Source organism: Castor canadensis, chromosome 16, assembly GCF_047511655.1.
Source record: "Castor canadensis chromosome 16, mCasCan1.hap1v2, whole genome shotgun sequence".
Classification (NCBI taxonomy): domain Eukaryota; kingdom Metazoa; phylum Chordata; class Mammalia; order Rodentia; family Castoridae; genus Castor; species Castor canadensis.
In genome coordinates this window covers 61,959,209-61,980,659 of record NC_133401.1, presented here as the reverse complement: position 1 = coordinate 61,980,659, position 21,451 = coordinate 61,959,209, and the positions used below count along the sequence as shown (strand labels likewise).

The window sequence follows — 21,451 nt, the reverse complement described above, 5'->3', positions numbered from 1 at the left end:
ACTGCCCATAGTTCCTAGTCCCCCAGCCCATGGAGTACTGTATTCCCAGTATGTGCAGACAAGTTTCTGAGGGCTGGGGCTTAGCTGGGGGAGGTCTCTCATGGCACACCCTCCATAGTCCTGGCTTTGACTCCCTTACCTGACCACATGGGCTTTACATAGCCTCTTCCAGATAGTCAGGGACGTTTGGCTCCCTGGGCCACCCAGAAAAGAAAGGCCATTTTCAGTCTGTGTCTTAGGAGGAGACAAACTGGGGTTGGGGGCATGGCAGTGATTTTTAAAGGGGGAGGTAGATGAAGAATGCTGGTAGATGGGATATGTGGGCTAAGAAAGCAACCCTGACCTCAGACTGCACACACCCTTGTTGTCTTGTAAAAGGGGCTTGGTCTTATGTATGTGCCATGAAAGACAATGTAACAGAAGATAATAGGGCTGGCTTTGGAAATGATCTCTCTGGGATTAAAAAAAAAAAGAAACCATAGGTTGCATGATCTTGAATCAGTGTCTAAGTCTCTTTGCCTCCTTTTCCTCTTCTGTAAAATGGGGACAGTTACAGTGAATTCATGTTCCCGACACATGGTAAGGACCTAGACACCATGAGCTGTTGATACTTTAGCTGGGGGTTGTGCGGATCCACTTAAGATAAGTTCAGCTCCCAGACCACTAGAGCCGTACAAATGTGAGGGACCCAGAAGTGGTATTTTGGAGCTGCTGAAGCAGTTTTCCTTCAATATTTGTCTGGGGTGGGACAACAGTTTTACTTATTTAATGTTAAGCTAGAAGATGCACCAAAGGGAGGTGACAAACAGAAACCGCCAACCGTTTGAGCTGTAGGCTGCAGCAAAGCAATGTGGCTGGTGCAGATGGTAAGGGCCCCAGGGCAGGCCCACTTCCTCCCTCCCTGCCTGCATCTTCCTCACACCAGCGGGCTTCCCAGGGCTGCAGGAAGTGAGGCCAGGAACAGGCCCTCCGGGTTTGTTGGGGGAGGCCTGGGCAGGGGTGGCAGCTGCCAGGGTGTGAACGGAAGCCTTTGAAGTCCTTTCTGTGTCCTGGACTACCATATAGCATCCCTGCCCACTAGGCATCCAGGCCTGCCTAAGACTACTGTAGTAGACCTCTGCCTAGGCCCTTCTCTGGGGAGCCGTTGTCCAGACGGCTCCAGGGAGAGGAGAACTGGAGAAGAGGAGGGCTGTCTTTTCTCAGAGGAAATGCAGTTGTGGTTTTTGAGATGTTCATATTTCACATCTGTGGTTGGCGTTTCCCAGGGTTCTCAGAGGTGAATGCAGGGTCAACCCCATGTCGCCAAATAAGGCTCACAGTGACCTTAGCAACAGGCCTTACTGCCCATTGGCTGCCACAGCTGCCGCCCGCCAATCTGGCCTCCCTTAGGCAGCGCTGAGGCTGGGCTGAACATCCGCATGTGCGGAGGCCCAGCTGCTCTGTCAGAAATCACTGCCCTTGGAAGCACCACAGAGGGGAAGCACTGTGGACAAAGGTAGAGGAGGTGGGGCTGGAGCAGGACTGAGTGTCAGAGTCCATCTGAGTGAGTCCTCACACAGCACCCGACCAGCGCTCTCAGCTTTGTGGCCTGGTCCCAGCTTGTTGGGATGAGCGCCCCCACCCCTCACCCTCCAACAGCCCTGCCGTCAACCTTGGACTTCTCAATAGTTACTATTCCATACTCATCCTCTACTGGTTCAGTTCCACTCATCCTCCTTTGTACCAGGCACTCAGCTAAGCTCTCTGTACATGTTATATCTTGCAACTCTCCATGATCCTTGAGCCAGCAAACTCCATTTTACAGATGAGGAAACCAAGGTTAAAGGAAGTCAGGTAGTAGCCCAAGGTTGCACCACTAGTAAGTGGGGAAACCACATTTTCAACCCAATTTAAATGGTCTAGCATCCACGCTGTTAACCATTGCACTGTAGTGAAGTCGCTCAAGATTTCTGTGGCTCAGTGTCTGACTGTTGTGACATAGGGTTGGGATGAGGATTGCCTGGAGTGACACATGCCTGGAGACCTAGTGCAAAGTAGTGCTTTGTCCCTTTGCACACTTTGGCCATGGTGGCCATGGCACCCCGAGGCTCACTCCATAGCAGCCTGTGCATTCCTCTGCCACAGAGCGTGCTGCTGAAGCATTGAGGTTTGTGGACCAGACTTTGCCGTGGTCCCTGTACTTGGTTTCCACTTCCTCTTTCTCAACCTCTTCCCACCCTGCATCACCATTGTGGGGAGGCCAGAGAGGAGCCTGCTGCTGAGGGTCTCCACCTGTGGGTGTGGGAGTGGGCAGGGCTGCCTGGGCTGGAATGGTCAAGATTCTAGGGCCAGAAAGTAGGCAGTCCAGCTATAAGGGCAGGTGTATTCTCATCTCCTCTACAGATTACAGCATTGGAGTTCCCCAGTATTGTAATACTGTAACATTTCCCTGAGGAGTATTCTCAGGATTAAAAGCATATAAGCGATCTGGTAAAGATGAAAATACATATGCCCTATATAACCCAGAGGTCCCATCCTCAGAATCTGCTCTTGCCACCCTTGGACCCATATGCACCAGCACATCCACTCTGCACCAGAAAGCATCCAAATGTCCATCAGTACTACAGTGTTCCCACAGTGTTCACCACAGTGATTTGCAGTAGCTGAACTATTGTGTAATAATACTGGGATAATGAATGACTTTTACCAACATAATGATGAGCAAAAGGATATATACAGGCTGGGTATGGTGGTACATGCCTGTAATTCCAGATACTGGGGAGGTGGAGATTGGGAGGATTGTGGTTGGAAAGCAGCCCTAACAGAAAGTTAGCAAGACCCCTATCTCAAAATGCTGTGTGTGGTGGTTCACATCTGTAATCTCAGGTGCACAGGAGGGATAACTAGGAGGACCGAAGTCCAGGCCAGCGTAGGCAAAAACACAAGACCTTATCTAAAAAATAACTAAAGCAAAAGGGCTGTGGGTGTAGTTCCAGCAGTGGAGTGTCTGCCTAGCAAGCATGAGACCCTTTGTTCAAATCCCATTACCACCAAAAGGAAGAAAAAAAAACCCTACAGTATAGTTTATTTCAAGAAAAGTTTAACAACTAGCAAAAGTGGACAATTGTTAAGCATACGTGCAGTGCAGAGTATATAAAACTATAGAAAGCACATAAATTATCACAAATACCACTTTAGTCCTGGCCACAGGGAGGGTTAGGACTGACACACTGAAGGACGATTTGGGGGTGTTGACATTGTGTTATCAATTCACCTAGGTGGTAGTTATTTAGAGATTTGCTTTATGATCATTTATTAAACTAAACATATGTTTTGTGGATTTTTCTCCATAAATATTTGTTATTTCACAATAAAAAATAAAAAGTGCATGTATGTGAATCTCTTCTAGTCCTGAACAGTGCAGCAAATGAGCAGGGCAGGCCAATTGGGCTTACTCCATGCCACACCTCTTCAGGGGCAGCACTGCGGAGTGCCACACTGGCTGCATCACAGCTGCGGCTGCAGAGGCAAGAGAAAGACCATTAGGGAATGTAGGAGAGAGAGACAGTCTTTGACATGTCACTGCAGCCAGGGAAGATGAGTGATGTGGAAACGAGGACTGGGCGAAACTATGGCCAGTGCTTGTTGGGATTTCAGGAGACCTGAAGGGGCAGAAGGGCTCATACAAATGACCCTGCCTGGGATGCAGCCCAACCTGGCCCCCACATGGTGCCAATTCAGCCAACTTTGTATCTCAAGATCCCCTTTCAGAGATGCCTGGATTTATTAATTCTCTGCCAAGATATAAGAAAGAAATGGCCTTTAGCAGAGGCAGGCACTGGAACCTACTTGATGAACAGCTAGGAGGCCAAGGCCACAGGGTGAGGCCTTCCAGACTCTGCTTTAAAGAGCATTCTCTAAGGGTACAGACCTTGTTTTATCCTCACTTCCCTAGCATGGCATGGGCCTTGCATGACAGTCAACAAATGCTGTTGAGTGTATATAATATATGCTGTAGGGCTCATTAGGACCTGCTGGACAAGCTGCCCACTGGGCCCCAGCTTCTTTAGGGCCTCCTTTTTCTTTTCCAAGCTCAATGTACCATGTCCATGGCTTTTCACCCTCTGGTTCTCAGTCTACAGGCTATCCAGTCTGGAGAGGCAGCAAAAGTATCCAGATGTGGTCTGAATAGACAGAACCATGGAAGAGGGTAGGAAATTTCAGTATGCATCCTTTCATTAGCAGTCAGTATCTTCCAGTTGTAATGGTGACAGCCACAGGTATGGCCTCCATCCCTGCAGGAGGCTTCAAGGTGCTGCCATTTTTCTTTCTTTGGTTTCTCATACCCTTTATGAAGGCACTATTTTGGTGTAAGACTCCACACTGTAGCCCTTGTCAGCAATGTTGTTGTTCCTCAGAAGAGTGGTAGACACTCCATAAATGTTAGCTCCATTACTTACTTTGTTATTTTATTATTTGGATGGACAATTAATCATTCATGTCATCTAATGAGCATGTACTGTATGGCAGAAACTGTTAAGAATGGACCTGTTCCTGCCTGCAAGAGCTCCCAGACAGACACTCTGGGAAAACTTGTTGATTGAATAATAAATCCTGATTGTACTCACTGCAGTTAACATTTCCACAGCCAGACATAGTTGGATTCCATTTGGGTGTTCAACTCAGAACACACCCTTTCTGCCCTCAGGTGCTATAATGAAGAAGACACCGCCATTGGAGTAAAAGCACTGAGCTTGGAGAGAATTGATCACCTTCCAGCTCTGCCACAAATCCCCTGTGACCATGGGTGAGTTACTTGACCTCTCCAAGCCTCAGCTACCTTATCAGTGAAATGGGGTTAACAGTTTATCCCTCAGAGGCATGACAGACTCAAATAGGGTCACCACACTGTGCAACTCCAGGGGGTGTTGTCCCTATTTTAGTCTAAGCAGCCTCTAGTGGCCTGAGATTAAATGAGAGCATTTTTGTGATGTGACCTGAAGTTAATGGTCAATGAGCAGTAGCTATTGTTATGTACAAGTTAGGGGGAAACAGAGGTCATTAGAGGCTAGCAGACTGGGCACACTTGGGCAGGCTTTGTTCTTCAAGGAAGGGCAGGGCTCTAAAAAGTACAAACTGCCATGCAGGCAAAGGCCAGGAGGCAGGGGCTTTCAGGGCATGTCTGGGTAAAGCAGGTTGGTAAGGGCAGTGGTCAGTAAATTCAAGACCTGAGAGAAGAACTTAGCCTTCTCTCTAGGCATACACAAGCCACTGGGAGCTGGGTGTGGAGCAGCATGGTTGAGACTACTGCAAGTGTTTTAATTACTGAGCTGCAAAGGATCCAGAGAGCATCTTGTCCAACATCTTATCTCTCCAGGCAGACAGAGGCCAGGAAGTCGTCTCCAAGGTCACATAGCAAGGACAAGGGCCAGGGCTGGGATGCCTGCCTGTGCTGAACCCTGTTCAAATGATTTCTCAAGCCCAGTTTGTGGCCCCACAGAAAGAAGTTCCTGATACTTTCCATATATATGTGAATATGTGTACATGTATGAAAAATGTTATATGGTATAGTCTGATTATAAAAGCAGTTAGGTCATTGTAGAGGGCTTTTAAACTATAGTAATATAAAGAAGAAGATCTAATCACCTATAATCTACCATCCAGAGGTAACTACTATTAGTATCATTATATATTTCCTCCATATATACTCCACATACAATTATATATGCATTAGATTGGAACTGATTGTATATAGTTTCAAGTTCCACATTTTCCCTATAAAATTGTGTTTTCTGAGAATAGGGGACTGTTCTTGAGGCAGAAGGAAGTCTAGAAAACCTTTTCCTTAAAACAAAAGAAAACCAGTGCAAAGCCTTGTCAGCAGTGTTTGGGAGGACATCCTGCAGGGATGAAAGGTGGCTCTCATACATCCGGTTTGAGCTTCGAGGCAATGGCTGTGGCTTGGTCCTCTGGTGTCTTGACTGGCTGAAGCCTCCTGCCGGCGGGGGAGACAGTTTTCATGAGACTGCTCCCACCCTTCCTTCCCTGCAGGATGCCGTGATCATGCCCACCCATCAGAAGGGAGAGGGGTTGCAGTCATAACTGATATATTAATAACAGCATCTCAATCTGTATAGCACAGTGATTTATATGTCTTACATACCATGTGAGCAGATAAGTTAAATGCTGTCATGCCCACACTGCAGATGAAGACAGTGAGGCTACCAGCAGGCTAGTGACTTACACACAGCTTCTTAAGTGGCAGAGCAGGGACTTCATGCGGATCTGCTGATATCTAACTCAGTGACTTTTCCTTTAAGTGTTTTTCCCTTTAGTTCTAGCTTCTCCTGAGCCAAACTGAATCCCCGTAGCGAGAAAGGCCAAGGACTCAGAGTGTTGTATCACCGCTATGTGAAAGGGCCATAGACCTCCACTCTTCGAGTCCTCAGTCGAGCCCTGTGGGGTTCTGACCACTGTCCTGGGGGGCCTGACCTTACAAGAACTCATTCAGGACAACTCAGAGCCAGTGTCTGGATTTGCGGGAGGTTTTGGAGCATGGATCCAAAGGGCAGCTCTTTCTTGTAGAAATGTCCATGAGAGACACTGTCCTTGGGGACAGCCTTCTTGGCCCACCAAAGCCATGGAGACCCATTCCCTGCCCAAGGTTCTCCCAGCTGGAATGGGGTTTCCTTCACAGAGGGACTGTGGACCCTGTGAGGTCACTCCAGTTGAGGCCCAGGACTTTGAGGCAGTTGCATCTCCTACATTCCTGTTGCTGCGATAACAAATTACCATAAATTTGGTGGCTTAAAACAACACACATCTATTATTTTACACTTCTCAGGGTCCAAAGTCCAAAACAAGGTTTCACCGAGCTAAACTCCGGATATCAGCAGGGCTGAATCGCTTTTGGGGGGCTGTTTCCTTGCCTGTTCCAGCATACTTTGGCCTATGGCTCCTTCCTCCATCTTCTAAGCCAGCAGTGGCACTCAAGTCTTTCACATAATGCCATCTTTCTGGTTCTGCCTCTTCTGCCTCCCTTTTCCCCATTTAATGACCCCTGTGATTCCATTGGATAATGTAAGAACAGCCTCTGTAAATTGAAGTGAACTGATTAGCAGCCTTAATTCTCCTTTGCCATATAATATAGCATATTCATAAGTTCCATGCACTGGGACATGTACATTGTTATTCTACCATGGACCATTATTCTGCCAGTCTCTCCTCTGGTACAAGGACCCCATCTTTAGGTGTAGACAGTGGTCCAGGTCACTGCTTGGTCAGGTTGCGCCTGCCACTATCAGAGAGGTCCTTTTTGTCCAGGTCCCCTGCCACTGGCCCACTCCTCATTTAGCTAAACCTGTCCCAGACTCCTCTTCTCCCATCCTCTGCTCCAGTTCTTGAGAGAAGGGAGTTGGGCAAGAAGTGCCAGGGGGTGTGGATATGGAGGACGGAAAGACAGGCTAGATGCGCCCTGGCTGTGGTAGCCCAGGGAGCTGAGTCCTTTCAGTGGATGGGGCCAGCCTACCTAGGTTCCAAGGACTCAGACAGTCAGTCTGAGGACAACTCCAGGGCTGGAAAGGCAGCCCATCATGTATTGGAACCCCTCCTGTGTGTCCCTGGCACCTTAACAGCAGGAGTTCACCTGGCCCTTTTTCAGTAGACAACAGCCTGTCAGGAGAGCCTGTCAGCAGAGCAGAGCAAGAGGCTGCTGGACAAGGGCTTCAGGCCTAAAGTAGTCTGACCAAGTGACCATAGTTTGCCTGGGACTTTCCCACTTTAGCAGCAAAAGTCCGAATCCTGGCAAGCTCCTCATTCCTAAGCAAACTGAGACAGTTGGGCACCCTGTCTCCAAGGCTTTTGCACCCCCCTACCCTCCCACCCCCCGCAATCTGCTCCAGTTTACCTCTGTAGCCCACAAGCCAGCCTTTTGGATTCCTGGGTGCTAGAGAGATGGGAGAAGGGGGGTTCCCAGCCCAGCCATCATCTATGGAAACCATGCCTGTGTCTGCATAGCATAGAGCTCCCAGTTATATGCACAAGAGAGTGACAAAATGTGTTTTCATTGGAGCCTCTAAAAACCTAACAACCTGGTCACTTCTGGGTGGTGTATTACAGGTGGCTTTAATAAATGTTTTTGTTTCCTCATCTGTATTTCTTCTTCTTTATACAATTAAACCATGTTTTTTTAACTTGTGTATGTTTTTAATAAAAGACTGTTATGAATGACTAAGCCTTTCATCTCCAGTCCTGCTGAGGGGTATGGGTGGGTAGTGCTGCATGTTGTGCACATCATGGCCCTTGGCCAGGACCTTTGACCTTGGCTGCTGGTTGATCATGGGCCATTCTGCCCAGGGCTTTACCCGCAGCCTTCTATGCTGAGCTCCAGGGTCCAGTTTGGCTCTGCAGAATAAGTAAAAGTGCTGAGGACAGTGTTGCCAGACAGCAAGAGATGCACTTACATGCAAGTCAGGCCTGACAACTATGAGAATGTGGAGAAGAGGAGCCATTTGCTCCCTCCTCCCCACCCCCACCCCACTGGACACTTCCAGTCCAGTTGAAGAGACAGACTACAGAGGGAATGGCAGATAGAAAGGGACTGGCACCAGATGGTAAGGTTTCACCTGTGAGGGCCCATACTGCATATGCCTTAGAATAGCCAAAGACTGAAAAGGGGATCCTTTCAAGTAACCTGAGGCTGGTGCCCCCAAACTGGGAATAGATGGTCTCCTGGGCCTAGAACTCTGGCTACTTAACCACTTTGTGACAGAAGAGTGGCAATGAATGGTCACCAGGATGCCCCAGTCTTGGAAAGTTGGACACCTCTCAGGCCTTCCTCCCTGCCCTCCCCACATAGTACATGGCTCTACCTCTCCCTCTAGCTATCTCAGCCCCCTGACATTCAGCTCTTCTCCCCATCCTCAACAACCCCAGCAGGAGAACTTCTAGAGGCTCCTTGAGTCTTAGCAGAGGCAGTTACCCTCTACCTCCCACAGGCAGAGCCAGCAGCTCCCAAACCCAGCCTACTATTATCCTGACATGACAGGACTTCTTGCCTCGTTCATAGTTTTAGAAAGGTAATAATCGCTCTGGCCTAATGACTCCCTTCCTATGGAATCCACCTCCATGTTCACTTAATTCCCTTGATCCATGAAGTCAGCTTTCTCAGAGAAGCCTGGCATGTGTCCCTTCCCTCCACACCACCCCCATCCTCATTCCCCACCATCATGCCTGGCTTCTGAGCTAAGATCCTAGTATAACCCTTCACCTCTCTGAGCAAAGGTGTAGCTATTTTTAGCAGCTGTAGAAGAGTTTGCTACTCTTGCCCTTTTTTCCAGGCAGAATCAGGACTGACAGCACAAGGGAAATGGTAGCAAAATTGGACACCCCTGCATCCATGTGGCTTTTAAGGAAAGGAAGAGGGCAGAAACAGACAGGGACCCAGGCCAGTCCAGGGATTAGGTCAGACACAGAAATGAGGGCCTCAGTTACTGTCAGATGACTCTGGAGAGCTGGGGCTGGCCTCCCTTGAAAGAAGCCAGCAGTAAGTCCCCATGGCCGCCTGAGGTAGGGCAGTGACTAGCAGCTGCCAGGGGTGCTAGAGTTGCTCAGAGATCAAGAATCCAGAGATTAGACCCTCCAGAGCTGCAGGTCTGACCCTGTCTTGTGGTTGGGAGTCAGGGTGCACCCCTGAGTGGTCCTGGCTCTAACAGTCAGTCATCCAGAGTCCAGACCTCTAAGGAACCCCAGGACCCAACAGAGGATCTGTTTTAGAGCAGGAGAGCAGGTCACCTTGCTCAGATAGAAGCATGGCTGAAAAGTCCTCTTTGATCTCTAGAACTAAGATGTAGCAAGCCAGAGTCCTCTGGAGCAAACAAATGTATGGTTGAGTTGCCCCTGTTCTGAGGCCAAGTTAGAAGCCTGTGGCACAGCCCGCCGGGACCCCACCCCTTGAAACTGCAGGTGGCCTCCCTGACATAGTGGGTCATTGCTTCTCTTGAGGGCCAAGCCAGACACAACCCCTTTGGAGCCCTGGGGCCTATGGCAACAGAGTCATGTTGTCTGCCAGGAGGGGGCAAGGGAAGTGACAGCAGACGGGGCACATCAGTTGAGGCTTTTGCTGCCTCCCATTACGGTCCCCAAATGCCTTCTTGACACAGGGTACTAGTTCCCTGCCCTTTGCCAACTCTCCCAAACATCCTCCCCAGGCTTCAGTTTCCTCACGGGCAGCCTGAAATTGTAGAATCAACCTGAGTTCTGGGCCTGGACAGATGATTTGGAATCCAGCCTCCATACTGTTTAGCTGAGTCATCCTGGGCAAGCGCCTTAGGCCTGTTGGTTTCTTGGTCTATGAACAAGGAGGTAGGAGTGAGGTGTTGCACATGGGGGGTGTCATGATGCACCTGGGGACCTGGCACAAAGTCATCACTTAAGGTCTGGGTTGTCATTATCCAGCCAGATGTTGAGGTCTGTTCTAGTTTTCATTTCTAAGCTAGTGGGTGTCATTTCCTTGGATGAGGAATGGCAGGCTGGATGTCTGCCCTTCCTCCTTTGCTCAGTCCCCATGTCCTTGCCATATTGACTCCAGTATCTCCTCCAATTAAACTCAGCGTAGACTCCACAGACCTGTTTCACCACTGAGCTGACAGAAGTAGGGGCTGCTTCTGTAATCCCTACTCCCAGAAGAGCAGTAGAAATAGGTCACTTGGGAGCTGCTTGGAGCTAGGAAAACCACATTGCCAGACAACAAGGCCCTAGACTTGGCTCCACAAGGGAGCTTTGGCTGATAAGCTCTGTGCCAAGTACTCTTATCTCTGGAAAAGGTGTGCACCAGCTCCCCATTCCCCACCCAGACCTCCTGCCTCTGTGGCAGCTAGCAGAAATGGGGAAGGTTAATGCAGAGGTCTGATGTATTTCACACACCCACAGTATGGAGGATGAGCAGTGCCCAACTTAAGAAATAGCATTACAACTGGCAGTGGCGAAAGCTTCTTACTAGATCTGAAAGAAACCCACACATCTCTGTGCCACACCTCCCACTTACCCCTCCCCCATACAAGAGTGGACTTTTGGATCTGTGTCAGCAGTATGAAAGAAGACCCAGTAGTCCTAGAAAATAACAACCTGCACATGATTCAGCTTCACCAAGGAAAAAGTATCACTCCCAGAGAAGTGATACCCTTCACTTCTCTTCACTCTCCACTTCAACCAAGCCCTGGACCTTTCTCAGGATTTCAGTCTGTCCTCAGCCAGCCCCACTGGAGACTTGCAGAGAAATCTGAGAAAGCTCCTGTCCTTGGAGTTAGAGTGGTCACAACATCCTGCACACCTTTCACTGAGAGATGTTGAAAGCTGATACACCAACAAGGATGGTTTACACGTTAGCCTCTGACTTTCCTCCTTCTGCTGGATGAGTTGAACAAATAAAACTAGTCCAATTAAAGTAACACCTTTAGAGCAAGGTAAGGAAACCCCTATGACTGACCATAAATGCCTTGGAACATCTGTAAACTCAGCTCAACATGGGAGATCTTGCTGGTGTGGCTGAGCCCTCCCTACTTTGCTAGTTTGCCTCCATTGGAAAGTGGTCCTTGATGACCATGATGTCATTCCAACACCAGTGAAATTCATCTTTCAGTGATCTACCAAGCTGCCTCAACAAGAGCTTCCACCATTAGTGCTTCAATTGATACTTTTAGGAATGACCCCTAGAAGCATTGGCAAGTCCTTAGAATAATCTTAAACCTAAATTTGGTTCCGATTACACTGATCTTGCTCCATTTCAGGCACTGTTTGGTAATGAGTTAATGCCAGTTGCCACCACTTTTACATGAGCACTCAAACCTTAACATGTTTGTCTTTCAGGCAAGGGCTGAGGTCCATGTGATGGGACCAGCTCTCCATCCTGGAAGGTCTGGCTCTATTCTACACTACTTCTCCAGGTGTGGTCCCTAGAACCTAGCTATCTTGTGATGTGGGGTGCAAAGTTTGGGGTCCTTCTCTGGACACCCTAAGGGGTTGATCCCAAGAGTTAAGAGATAGGAACTCCATCTTGGTTTTGGAAGTTGGGAGTCAATGAGTATAATTCTTCTCGTATTTTGGTAATGTGTAAGTAAGTAATGGACTTTGCTCATTAGAACTTGAAAGATTTCCACAGCTGCATGGGATTTTATCATATCCACTGCCTACCTTCCACCAGGGATAAGGTTGAAGGACAGCAGAATAAAGAAGCTGGAAACAGGCCCCGCTGTTCATTCTGGGTTGCACTCTTTCCCTCCCATCACTCCTCAGTCCACTCTAGCTGGCTTCATACCACCCCTAGCCACCATTAACTTAAAAAGTCACCCACTAGAAAACCCCAGAAGCCCTAAGAGGCTAATCATCCCAATCTAGTTCTTAGTAAAGGCTGGGCCCTGGAGGAGCTAGAAAAGGCTATCCTCTCCATCCCTATCCACAGCTGAGGCTACTCTTGAAAAACCCAAGTGCATCTCTTCTGATGGGCAAGGCTTATAATCAGGGCCCATTCACACCCCCACACAGAATACCCACCCAGCAGGAGCCCACCTTCCACTTGCACAGCATATAACTCTACTTCCTGAACTCAATGCCTTTGCCCATTTTCCAGTTTTCTCACCATCTTCTCAGTCTTTCCTTCCCAAAAAGAGCCCACACTCCTTTCAGAGTGGTGGGCCCAATGAGGGGGGTGGTTCCCAGGCTCAGTGGTTTCAGGAACTTACATTATGGAAGATGCGTCCACAGAGCTTTCATATCCCAAAGCAATGCTATTACTACCATGACCCACTCCCTAGGTAGTGCTGGATACTATTCACAGCCCAGGGCCAGAGACTGGGGAGACATGGGAAAGCCCATATCCAGACCTCTGTCCCCAGGCATTCCTGTGATTTGGGCCTTATCTTGAAGGACAACTATCATATACTGGTGATTCCTTATATATGGTCTTCATAAATACTGTTCTGATCAAATATATCCTCTCACAGAGATTATGAGCATTAACCCTGGAAAGGTGTGGAGTAAACCAATCTGTTTTAGGAGGTCAGCCACATTTTCCTAAAAATGCATTTGTGCCTGGACCTGTTTCACAGTATGTTATAGGACTGATATTCAGGACACAAGAGTTATTGTTGCCTGAGAAAATAGTCAAATAGTCTTGAACTGGCAGGTAAATAGTCCCAAGCCCCTGTCCTAGTATCCTCCAGCCACCCAAGTCCCTCCTCCTCAGATCTGCCTCCAAGCCATTATCTCTCTGTACTGGCCAAAATGGTAGCCCCTGGCCACATGTGGCCACTTAAATTTCAATTAAATTAAAAATTCAGTTCCTGAAAGTGTCACTGGACACATCTGAGGCACTTAATTGGTGCACCTGCTTAGTACCACTGCCTACCAAAACAGTGCAGAGAGAACATCTCTATTGCTGTATAAAGTGAACATCAAGTAATACCCAGCACAGGATGCCATGGGGACCTTTCTTGGGCTGTTGTCTACTCCAGTTGTCTGTGATTGTGTCATACCTGTTGGGTTTTTTTGGTTTGTTTTGAAGGAGCACCTGTGTGTTCAGCAGGATACATACATAGTTCTTCGCATGTTCTTCAGGAGAGTGCAGACCTCAGGCCCCTGGAGCTCAGAATTAACTCCCAGCTATGGCTACAAAGTCAAGGTCAGGTGACTATGTTTACATGTGCATGTCCTTGTGACATGTCTGTCTCCTCCTCCTGTCATCTTCTGTGACCATAACTGAAAGGATTCACAACAGATGCACACCCCAAGCTCAGGGTCAAGCAGGGTGCCAATAATGAATCCATCAGAATGTTCCCATAAAAAGTAAAGCCAACTACAATTTCTAAATAAAAAGCCACACCCTTGTAAACAATTGACTTTTTATAAAAAGACAAATGTACATATTTACATACATATTCATATATGGTTATACATGATTTGGTGGTTGGATGGCATTTCCAATTTTCAAAGTCACACCAAGGTACTCACTTCCCCCCTCCCTGGGCCTGCGGAGGGCTACCGGGGCCTGAGGAGGCAGTGGGCACCAGACAAGGCACTGTATAAATAAATGCAAAGGCGAAACTTGGGAGAAATGTTAGTGTACACCACTGATCAGAAATGTGGCAAGATCCACAAGAAAAAGTGCCATGTTTCTTCCCAAGCCCCTCAATTGGAACAGAAAGCAGGGTAGAGCCCCTCTGAGGCTGAGGGAACACCGTCCCATGGGACCCCATTTTCCTTCACATTTCACTGGCTTTGGAACAGTCCCCAGGGCTCAACTGGGAAGGGAGGTGGTTCTTTGGGAATAAGATTCACTTAGTGCAATTGTCTCCTAGTGCAGAGTCTGCCCTAGGGTTGGTGCTATGCTCTTCTGAGGTCACTGGTCTGTTCCCCTCAGGGCCAGTTCAGTGAGAGCAAAACCCGCTCCAGAAAGCTGGGCTCAGAGAGAAAAGCTAGAGGCCAACTCCTGAGCAAGCCCTTTACCTGACATAGCAATTTCAGAACCCCAACTCCATCTTCCCAGGAGGCAGGGCCAGCGTTACCCACAAGACAAGCCCAGATCCTGGCCAGCCAAGCCCTGGGAGTCCACTGACACAAGGAGGGTGATCACATTCTGCTTGGCAGTGGGGTCACACTTTGCTATGCCAAGGGGCATAAAAGTCCAGCTTCTCCATCACATGCACCATGATGCCAGGTCCTGCTCACCTAGGGGAGCAAGAGGGGGTCTGGGGCCTAGCTATGGCGCACAAGGAATGGCCTGGATGGAGGGCAGCCTGACTGGGGGCAGGAGATTGTCCAGCCAGTTGGTGTCCATGTTCTTCAAATCTGTGAAGACACGGTGTAGACTCAGCCCAATATCCCCTAGAAAATATGAAGTTTGTATGAAGAAGGGAGTGGGGCATAAGGTATGTTCTCTCATACCTTATGCCATCCCACATAGCTATCCTTCAAAGCCACAGACACAGCCTCCACTGTTCACACTGCAGCAGCAAGCCCCACTCCTCTTTAGGTGAACCTCAAGCATGGGAACAGCAGCTAATCTGCAAGCTGTCTGCACCCCTGTCTGCTTTATCTTTCTGTCCCCTGACCCTGCCCCTAAGTTTTCCCCACCCCACATGCTTCTCCATCAGGATCCAGGGGCTTCTCACCCCCAGGGCTGTCAACTTCTGGCTCCTCCTTGCAGCTGAAGTCTCCATAGACAGAAGTGGGCTGGACCCCAGGTTCATTAAGCAGGTACCCCTTCCCATCCACATTTGTCGGCTGCCACTCCGACTGCTCAAAGAGCTGGGGACAAAGAGGCAAGAAGTCATCAGCTGTCTTTCAGTACAGACTACCCTGTGGCCCTGCCCTCAATAAGCCAAGGCTTCCCAGTCAGGATCACACCCTTTGGCACTATCATTCTCCAGTGGATGTAAATGTGCAGTGCTATCAGGACAAGGCCCAAGAGCTGGCAGGCGCAAACCCATGCTGGCCCTACTCCTCAGGCCATTTTCCTAGACCTCCCACCCCACTCTCTGGCACTAAAATCTCCGTGACTTCCCTCAACTGTGTAAGGACACAGCAATGGGCAGTGCAGCTCAAAGCAAAGGTTAGCATAACAAGTCAAGAAAAGATAAATAGAAAAGCTAAAGATAAGGAACTAAGCCCATATCTCAATTTTCTGCACTGATGGGACAGAGCCAGGATAAAACTACAGCAGAAAAAAATAAACTGGAGGATAGCTTGCTTAAATTTTTTTTAAAGTCATCATATTACAGATCCCAAAAGCTGATTATTGAAACCTGATGTGCATTTCCCAAACTAACAGGTCTGAGCATGTTGGGGCAGAGGACATGGGCCATGGACCCAACACTGATGGTGGCTGACTCACAGAGCTGGCTGGGGCCCTGAGGCTTGCTTTAGTACAGCCTGCTGGAGATCAAGCCTCCCACCTACCCTCACAACCCAGTGTCATTCCCATCAGCCAAGAAAGGCAGTGGTCTCCAGCCACGTGGGTATGGCACCTGTGGGACTACTTAAGCAGCCAGGGGCTGACAGCAGCTGCCAATCCTCTGACTTGGAAACTTTCACTGGTTCTCTCTCTCATCACCAAAAAGTGGCCAATTCAAAAGACTACGAAGAAGGGAGAGGCTTTACCTTCATGATGTCCTCAGGTAATTTCCCTTCCTCATCCTCATCAGTTGCAGCTATGGATGGAGAAGAGCAAAGGTTGAGTGGCAGTTCCATCCCCACCAGCTCCCCTGCTCTTTCTCCTTCTCTCCCTGCCCCACCTTCTCTCTATGTCTCAATGTCTCCCTCTCTCTCTCTTACACACACACACACACACACACACACACACACACACACACACTATCTCCCAGCAGACATCTGCCTGCCATGGAGATTCCAGAATAGGACACTGGCCTGGTGACTCAGCCTCCCAAACTATGGAACCACACCTCTTCCCACCCTTCACTTCCTTCCTCAGACATTGGGCTGTAGAGGAGCCAAGAGCACTAGCAACCTTTGACCAAGATACAGCCCCTGGCCCCTTCCCTCTTCTCCCCAGTCCAGAACAATCCTCAGCCTACTCTGAATTGCCTTCCTAGTATCCCAAGGGCTTCCCTCATCCCACAGGGGCTGGGGTGAGCAATGCCCAGCTCAGTCAGCTCAATGGCAGATGGAATTCTGAGCATCTTTTCTCCCTCAGGAAGTCCTTCTCAGGACCCATTCAAGCCAGCAGGCCAGGCACTAGGAGTACAAACCTTCAGAAGTGGAGGGCATGGGAGACACTTGGAAGTTGTACAGGTCACTAGTGCTGTCTGGCACAATTTCCACTGGGATGTGCCAGTCAGGGAGAGTGCTAGTGACGGCACATGGTGACAGTGCTGGGGAGAAGCAGAAACCACAGGTCAAGGCAGTGCGCTTTCTTACTTTGCAAGAAGCAAGCACCCTACACCCTGTAGCCTCTTGTAACAGGCCACCCTATGAAAGCATGATGCCTCCAGGACCCAAGATAAAGAGCCAGCCTACCCACCTGTGGGTTCCCCTGCCAGAATAGCAGCTTCACCTGGAGTAAGGGCCCGCTCCACCTCCAGGTCTTGGCCCATGTAGCCCTGAGCTGTGTAGCTGCTGTGGTCATCAGGCAGGGTGGAACTGCTAAGTCCATCAGAGGTGTCAGGGCTGGAATCCCCACATGACTGCAGAGGGAGGAAGCAGCTTAGGCCTTTCATAGCACTCTCTTCCATTGCTCACCCTGACCCACAGTGACCAAAGGTCCAGCTTTTTAGGGCCACACTCACCTTCCTCTTGGCCTTGCTCTTAGTGTCTCGGCTGGACTTGGACTTTCTCTCTGTGGGGCAGATAGGCTATCAGCATTGATATAGGCATGCCAGGCCCAGCTGATCTTCTTCCCTTACTCCCTCCCAAAGGTTTACTGAGGACCCAGAGTCATTGGCTACCTTTTCTCTGGTCCTTGGTGAGAGGTGGGAGCATTCGGTATACCCGCACAGCTGAACTGCCCTTGTTCCTGCTCTGGTCCTTCACCTCCTCGATGTCTGGTAGGGAGTTCATGGCACAGCGAAAGTTTGCCTTCCATGTCTTGGGATCAGGTTCCTTTTCCCCTGCTTTATATCGGCCTACAGAGCAGGAGAGAGAAGTGGGTCATCAGCTGCTCCCTGGCCCGGGAGGAAGAAGGCAAGTCTACCCCAGACTAATGAAACCAGCATGTATCCCTGGCAACACTCTACAGATCCTAGGCCCTGGGGCTTCTCAAATGCCTAGGTTTAACTCAAACATCTAGCAGACCTCAGTGAAGGCCCTATCCAGGCACACTAGAGTGCCCCTAGGCTGTGTCTTAGATCCTGCCCAGTCTCCCTGCTTGCACTATCAGCATCCAGGGGGTAGTGGCCCCTGCATGTTTCCCTGATATTTCCAAACAATAGGCACAGAGTGGGCAGCAAAGAACAGTTACTAATAGGTAGGCTAACTGTTCTGAGCTTGGTCAAGAGCTCCATTCCTCAAGGATGAAAGGAGGCTACCAACCAGTTGGGCTTTGAGCCAAGGGACCTTGGTCAATAGCTAGAGAAAGGAAGATGTGCATATCTTTCAGTGCCCTGGCTCAGAACTGTTTTCTCCGAGAACTTTAGCCCCAAACTCACCGAAGGCATGTTTTTTAAGATTTTGGCTTATAAATTCCTTTGAGAATTTGCTGAAACAATGGATTCTGTCTTCCAAAAACACAAGTCTGTCCCCTGCCCTCCAACCTCCCACTAAATTCTGCACATTGTGTCAGGGAGCTCAGGGACCACCAAGAGTCTGTGTTAACATTAGTGTCTGCCCTTGCCTCTTCCCCAGCCCCAGGACCAGACTCCCAGGGACATACCTGTGTGAATGGCCCAGCTCCGAAACAGACAGGCATCCTTGTTAATGTCCCAGCCATGCTTGGCAGCATGCTTCCATGGGATCTGGAAGATCATCTCGTCCTGAACAACACACAAGGCTGTGTCAGCTCAGAGACCACAGGCTCTGCGGCTGAGTATGCCCAGCCCCCAAGTCTGAGAAAAGGCTGACTTCCCCTTTTTAGCCTGACATCCGGCTTGGGTTGACCTATCCTAAGACTGCCTGAAGCAGGCCACCCTGGATCTCTCAGGAGGGTCCACTGTCAGCTCAGCAAATTCCTCTCTACCTGTTACCAATGTGCTGGGGCCCACACAGAGTACTCTCCTCACAGCCCGTGTCTGCATGCCCTGGGATGCTTCTTTCTGGCTTGTCAGTGCCAAAACAGAAGAAAGAACTTCTTCCACTGGAAGTCTGTTCAGGATACCTGGGACCACTGGCTGTTACACAGAAGATCGTCACCATACCCCTGAGGGAACCTGAAACCAGACCTGAATGCTGGCTACCTGTGTGACCAGTGGCACTGTACCTCTACCCCTCACAGCTTTCTCTCTTTTTAAATGAGGAAAATATACCTCAGAAAATTTTGAGGGTAAAAATCAGAGCAAGTGTGGGGACACAGTGACAAAGATTAAGATCTTACTGTCATTATTACTGGTGGCTAACTGCATGAACTTTTGAGTCAGACTTTTCAAGTTCAAATCTTAGCTTTATCACTTTTTGTGTGATCTTGGTATCTACCTCTTAAATGTCTCACCTTCCTGATTTGGGACCTATCTCACAGGACTTACTGTGAAGAAGAAATGACACAGTATAAGTAACATACTTAACAAGATGTCAGGTACATAGTAACTGTTACTATTATTGGTATGAATTCTGTTATTGCTAAGTCTACAGGGTCTATTTTGTCCCAGCTATAGGCTTTTGGGGTCAGAGTAACTGGTGCAAGATTAATTCTTGGGTCCTCTGCTGAACCAGTCATCTTCCTGCCCAGCAGTGCCCACCTCTCTGTCTTCCATCTGTCCAACTGGAGCCCTGTAAGATACTGTGTGTATAGTAGGGGTCCCTCAGAGACAAGAACTCAAGCTCTGCAGATGCTGGGGGAGTCTGACTACTGTAAGCTCTAAATGCTTTTAGTTGTTCTGCCATATCTTGTGAGGGGAAGAAGGCAGGAGCCAGGCAAGTATGGCCCAAGCGTGGGCCTTGCGTGCTGCTTGCATTTGGGACCCACTGGGAAACACATCTTATTGCCCTCCTAGCACTTCCCTTTTGAGCAGCATGTGAAGCTTGGACTCCCAAAGAACGTGGGTTAAAACAGTAGGGGGGACGCCCAGAGTTCCACTCACTTTATTGATCCAGATCAGCCCTGGGATTTGGTTGGAGTTAATCTGCATCTCTAGCCAGGGCCTCATGCGCATCCGAGCGATGGGCATGTTGGCTGCAAAGAGAAGACGGAGGCTCCCGTTTGGAGTCTGCCGAACAATCCCAGGCACTGCCCTGCCCCACCCAAGGTCACCCAATTACCCTCCCCTCCCCTGCCCTGAGCTGAGCACCAGGTACTACAATCTCAGGGAAGGGAAACTGCACTGGGATAAAACTGCTCTCCAAATCTTTTCAGCATCTTAGGCAAAAACACCTGCCCCTTCTCTCATCCTTCCCCCTCCCAGTCAGTCTTGGGAAGGAGACAGGCGTGAAGTGATGGCTTCAATGATTTATGTGCAGGGACAAAGTACACCGGTATCTTAATACCAGAACTTTTATCTCAAAACGCAAATCTTTGGGGAAGGATAGAGCTTCTTCTACTTGATGCCAAGAAGACATTCGCCAGACTTGAGTTGTCACCTCCAGCTGTGCACCCTCCCTACTGGGCAAGCCTGCATCCTGGACGCCTCGCCACCCCTGCCCCCAGAATTCATCTATGCCTTTGACAGCCAGGGCCCACAAAGCTGAATCCTGGATGCAATCCCTTCCGGCTTAGTTTCCCCTCCTCCAGAGAAGTGGCCCCAGGAACACCTGTGGCGCCTTTTCCTACAGCCCCGGTAGGTTAGAACCCCGTCCAGCAACTCAGGGCAGCGAGCCAGCCCCTGCCACCAGCACAGGGAGCCCAAAACGTGGGGCCCGGCCGCCAAGCTGGAACCACCAAAAGCCAGCTCCAGGAACACTAGTGGACACCCGAGTCCTCCCGCACGGGGTGTGGATACGCGTGACGAACGCACGGGGCCACTCGAGGCCCCCGGCGGCTCCGCGCAAGCACAGATCTGCGAGAGCGGCCGGACGCGGGCAAGCTCGGTCAGTGGGCGGTCCACGCCGCGGCCCTCCCTCCCCGCGCCGCGGCTCGCAGCTCCTCCAGCGCCCTCGCGAGCCCGCGCGGGGTCCCCAGCAACGCCGCGCGCCCGCGACTCTAGGGGCTGGGGCTTGCGGCCCCCACTTCCTGATGTCCCGCGCGCCTTTTGTTCGACGCCGCCGCAGGTCCCCCAGCCGCGAAGGCGGGCTCACCTCTGCAGCGGGAGCTATCCGGCGGTGGCGCCCGAGGGTCCCGGCGCGGCGAGGGCTATGTGCTAGCGCACGAAGCGGAGAGGAGACAGAGGATGCCCGGGTTCTGGGGCCGTTGGGCACGGCTGGCCTCGACTGGGCACGACTCTGGCTGGCCTCGGCTAAGCCCGGCTGGACACACGTCCTACCTCGACGAAGGAGTGGCGCGCTCTGCCGAGGCAGCGGCGCGGCAGAGAAATCTAAACACTTAGCGGGATTCCCCAGCCCAGGCCTGGCCCCGCCCCCTCCGAGCCGCGCGCGCGCCCATTGGCCGGCGCCGCCCCATCATTTCGGGGAAATCAGGCTGTTGTAGAGCTAAGCTGCTAAGGGGAAGTACGGGGCGGCTGCTCTCCCCACCCCCTCCGGCCCGGCGCCACCGCCCCGGGGCTACCGCGGGCCCGCCCCGCGCGCTCCCACTCCACCCCCACTCCAGCTGGGCCGGCAGAAAAAGCTCGGCTGTCCTGAAAAGCCGAGCGCCCCCGGCTCCCGGTTCCGCATAGGTCCTAGCCTGCTGGCTCCTGCGGCCAGCGCCTCTCGGGGAACAGCT

The 21,451-nt window shown here is 50.3% G+C and overlaps 1 protein-coding gene and 1 long non-coding RNA gene across 3 annotated transcripts in view; one reads left to right on the top strand and one right to left on the bottom strand.

Annotated features, from left to right (window-relative positions):
* Positions 1-9,106, top strand: part of LOC109694190 (uncharacterized) — a 67,240-nt gene extending 58,134 nt beyond the window's left edge. The window contains exons 4-5 of the long non-coding RNA XR_002213089.2: positions 4,688-4,786; positions 5,357-9,106. This is a non-coding gene — a long non-coding RNA (uncharacterized lncRNA). The remainder of the gene's footprint in view (positions 1-4,687; positions 4,787-5,356) is intronic.
* A 4,751-nt stretch (positions 9,107-13,857) lies between these two features.
* On the bottom strand, positions 13,858-21,009 carry Irf1 (interferon regulatory factor 1). 2 transcript variants are annotated; one of them, XM_020175981.2, is made up of 10 exons: positions 20,869-21,009; positions 19,719-19,810; positions 18,359-18,458; positions 17,436-17,612; positions 17,277-17,326; positions 17,012-17,174; positions 16,740-16,862; positions 16,132-16,181; positions 15,144-15,279; positions 13,858-14,856 (listed from the first exon to the last, which is right to left on the bottom strand). In XM_020175981.2, exons 2-10 carry the CDS (start codon positions 19,803-19,805, stop codon positions 14,732-14,734), a joined length of 1,011 nt encoding a protein of 336 aa, XP_020031570.1. In that variant the 5' UTR covers positions 19,806-19,810; positions 20,869-21,009; the 3' UTR covers positions 13,858-14,731. The 2 variants fall into 2 exon arrangements, with proteins under 2 accessions (XP_020031570.1, XP_020031572.1); XM_020175983.2 differs by having other exon boundaries at positions 17,045-17,174.
* Positions 21,010-21,451: the final 442 nt, after the last annotated feature.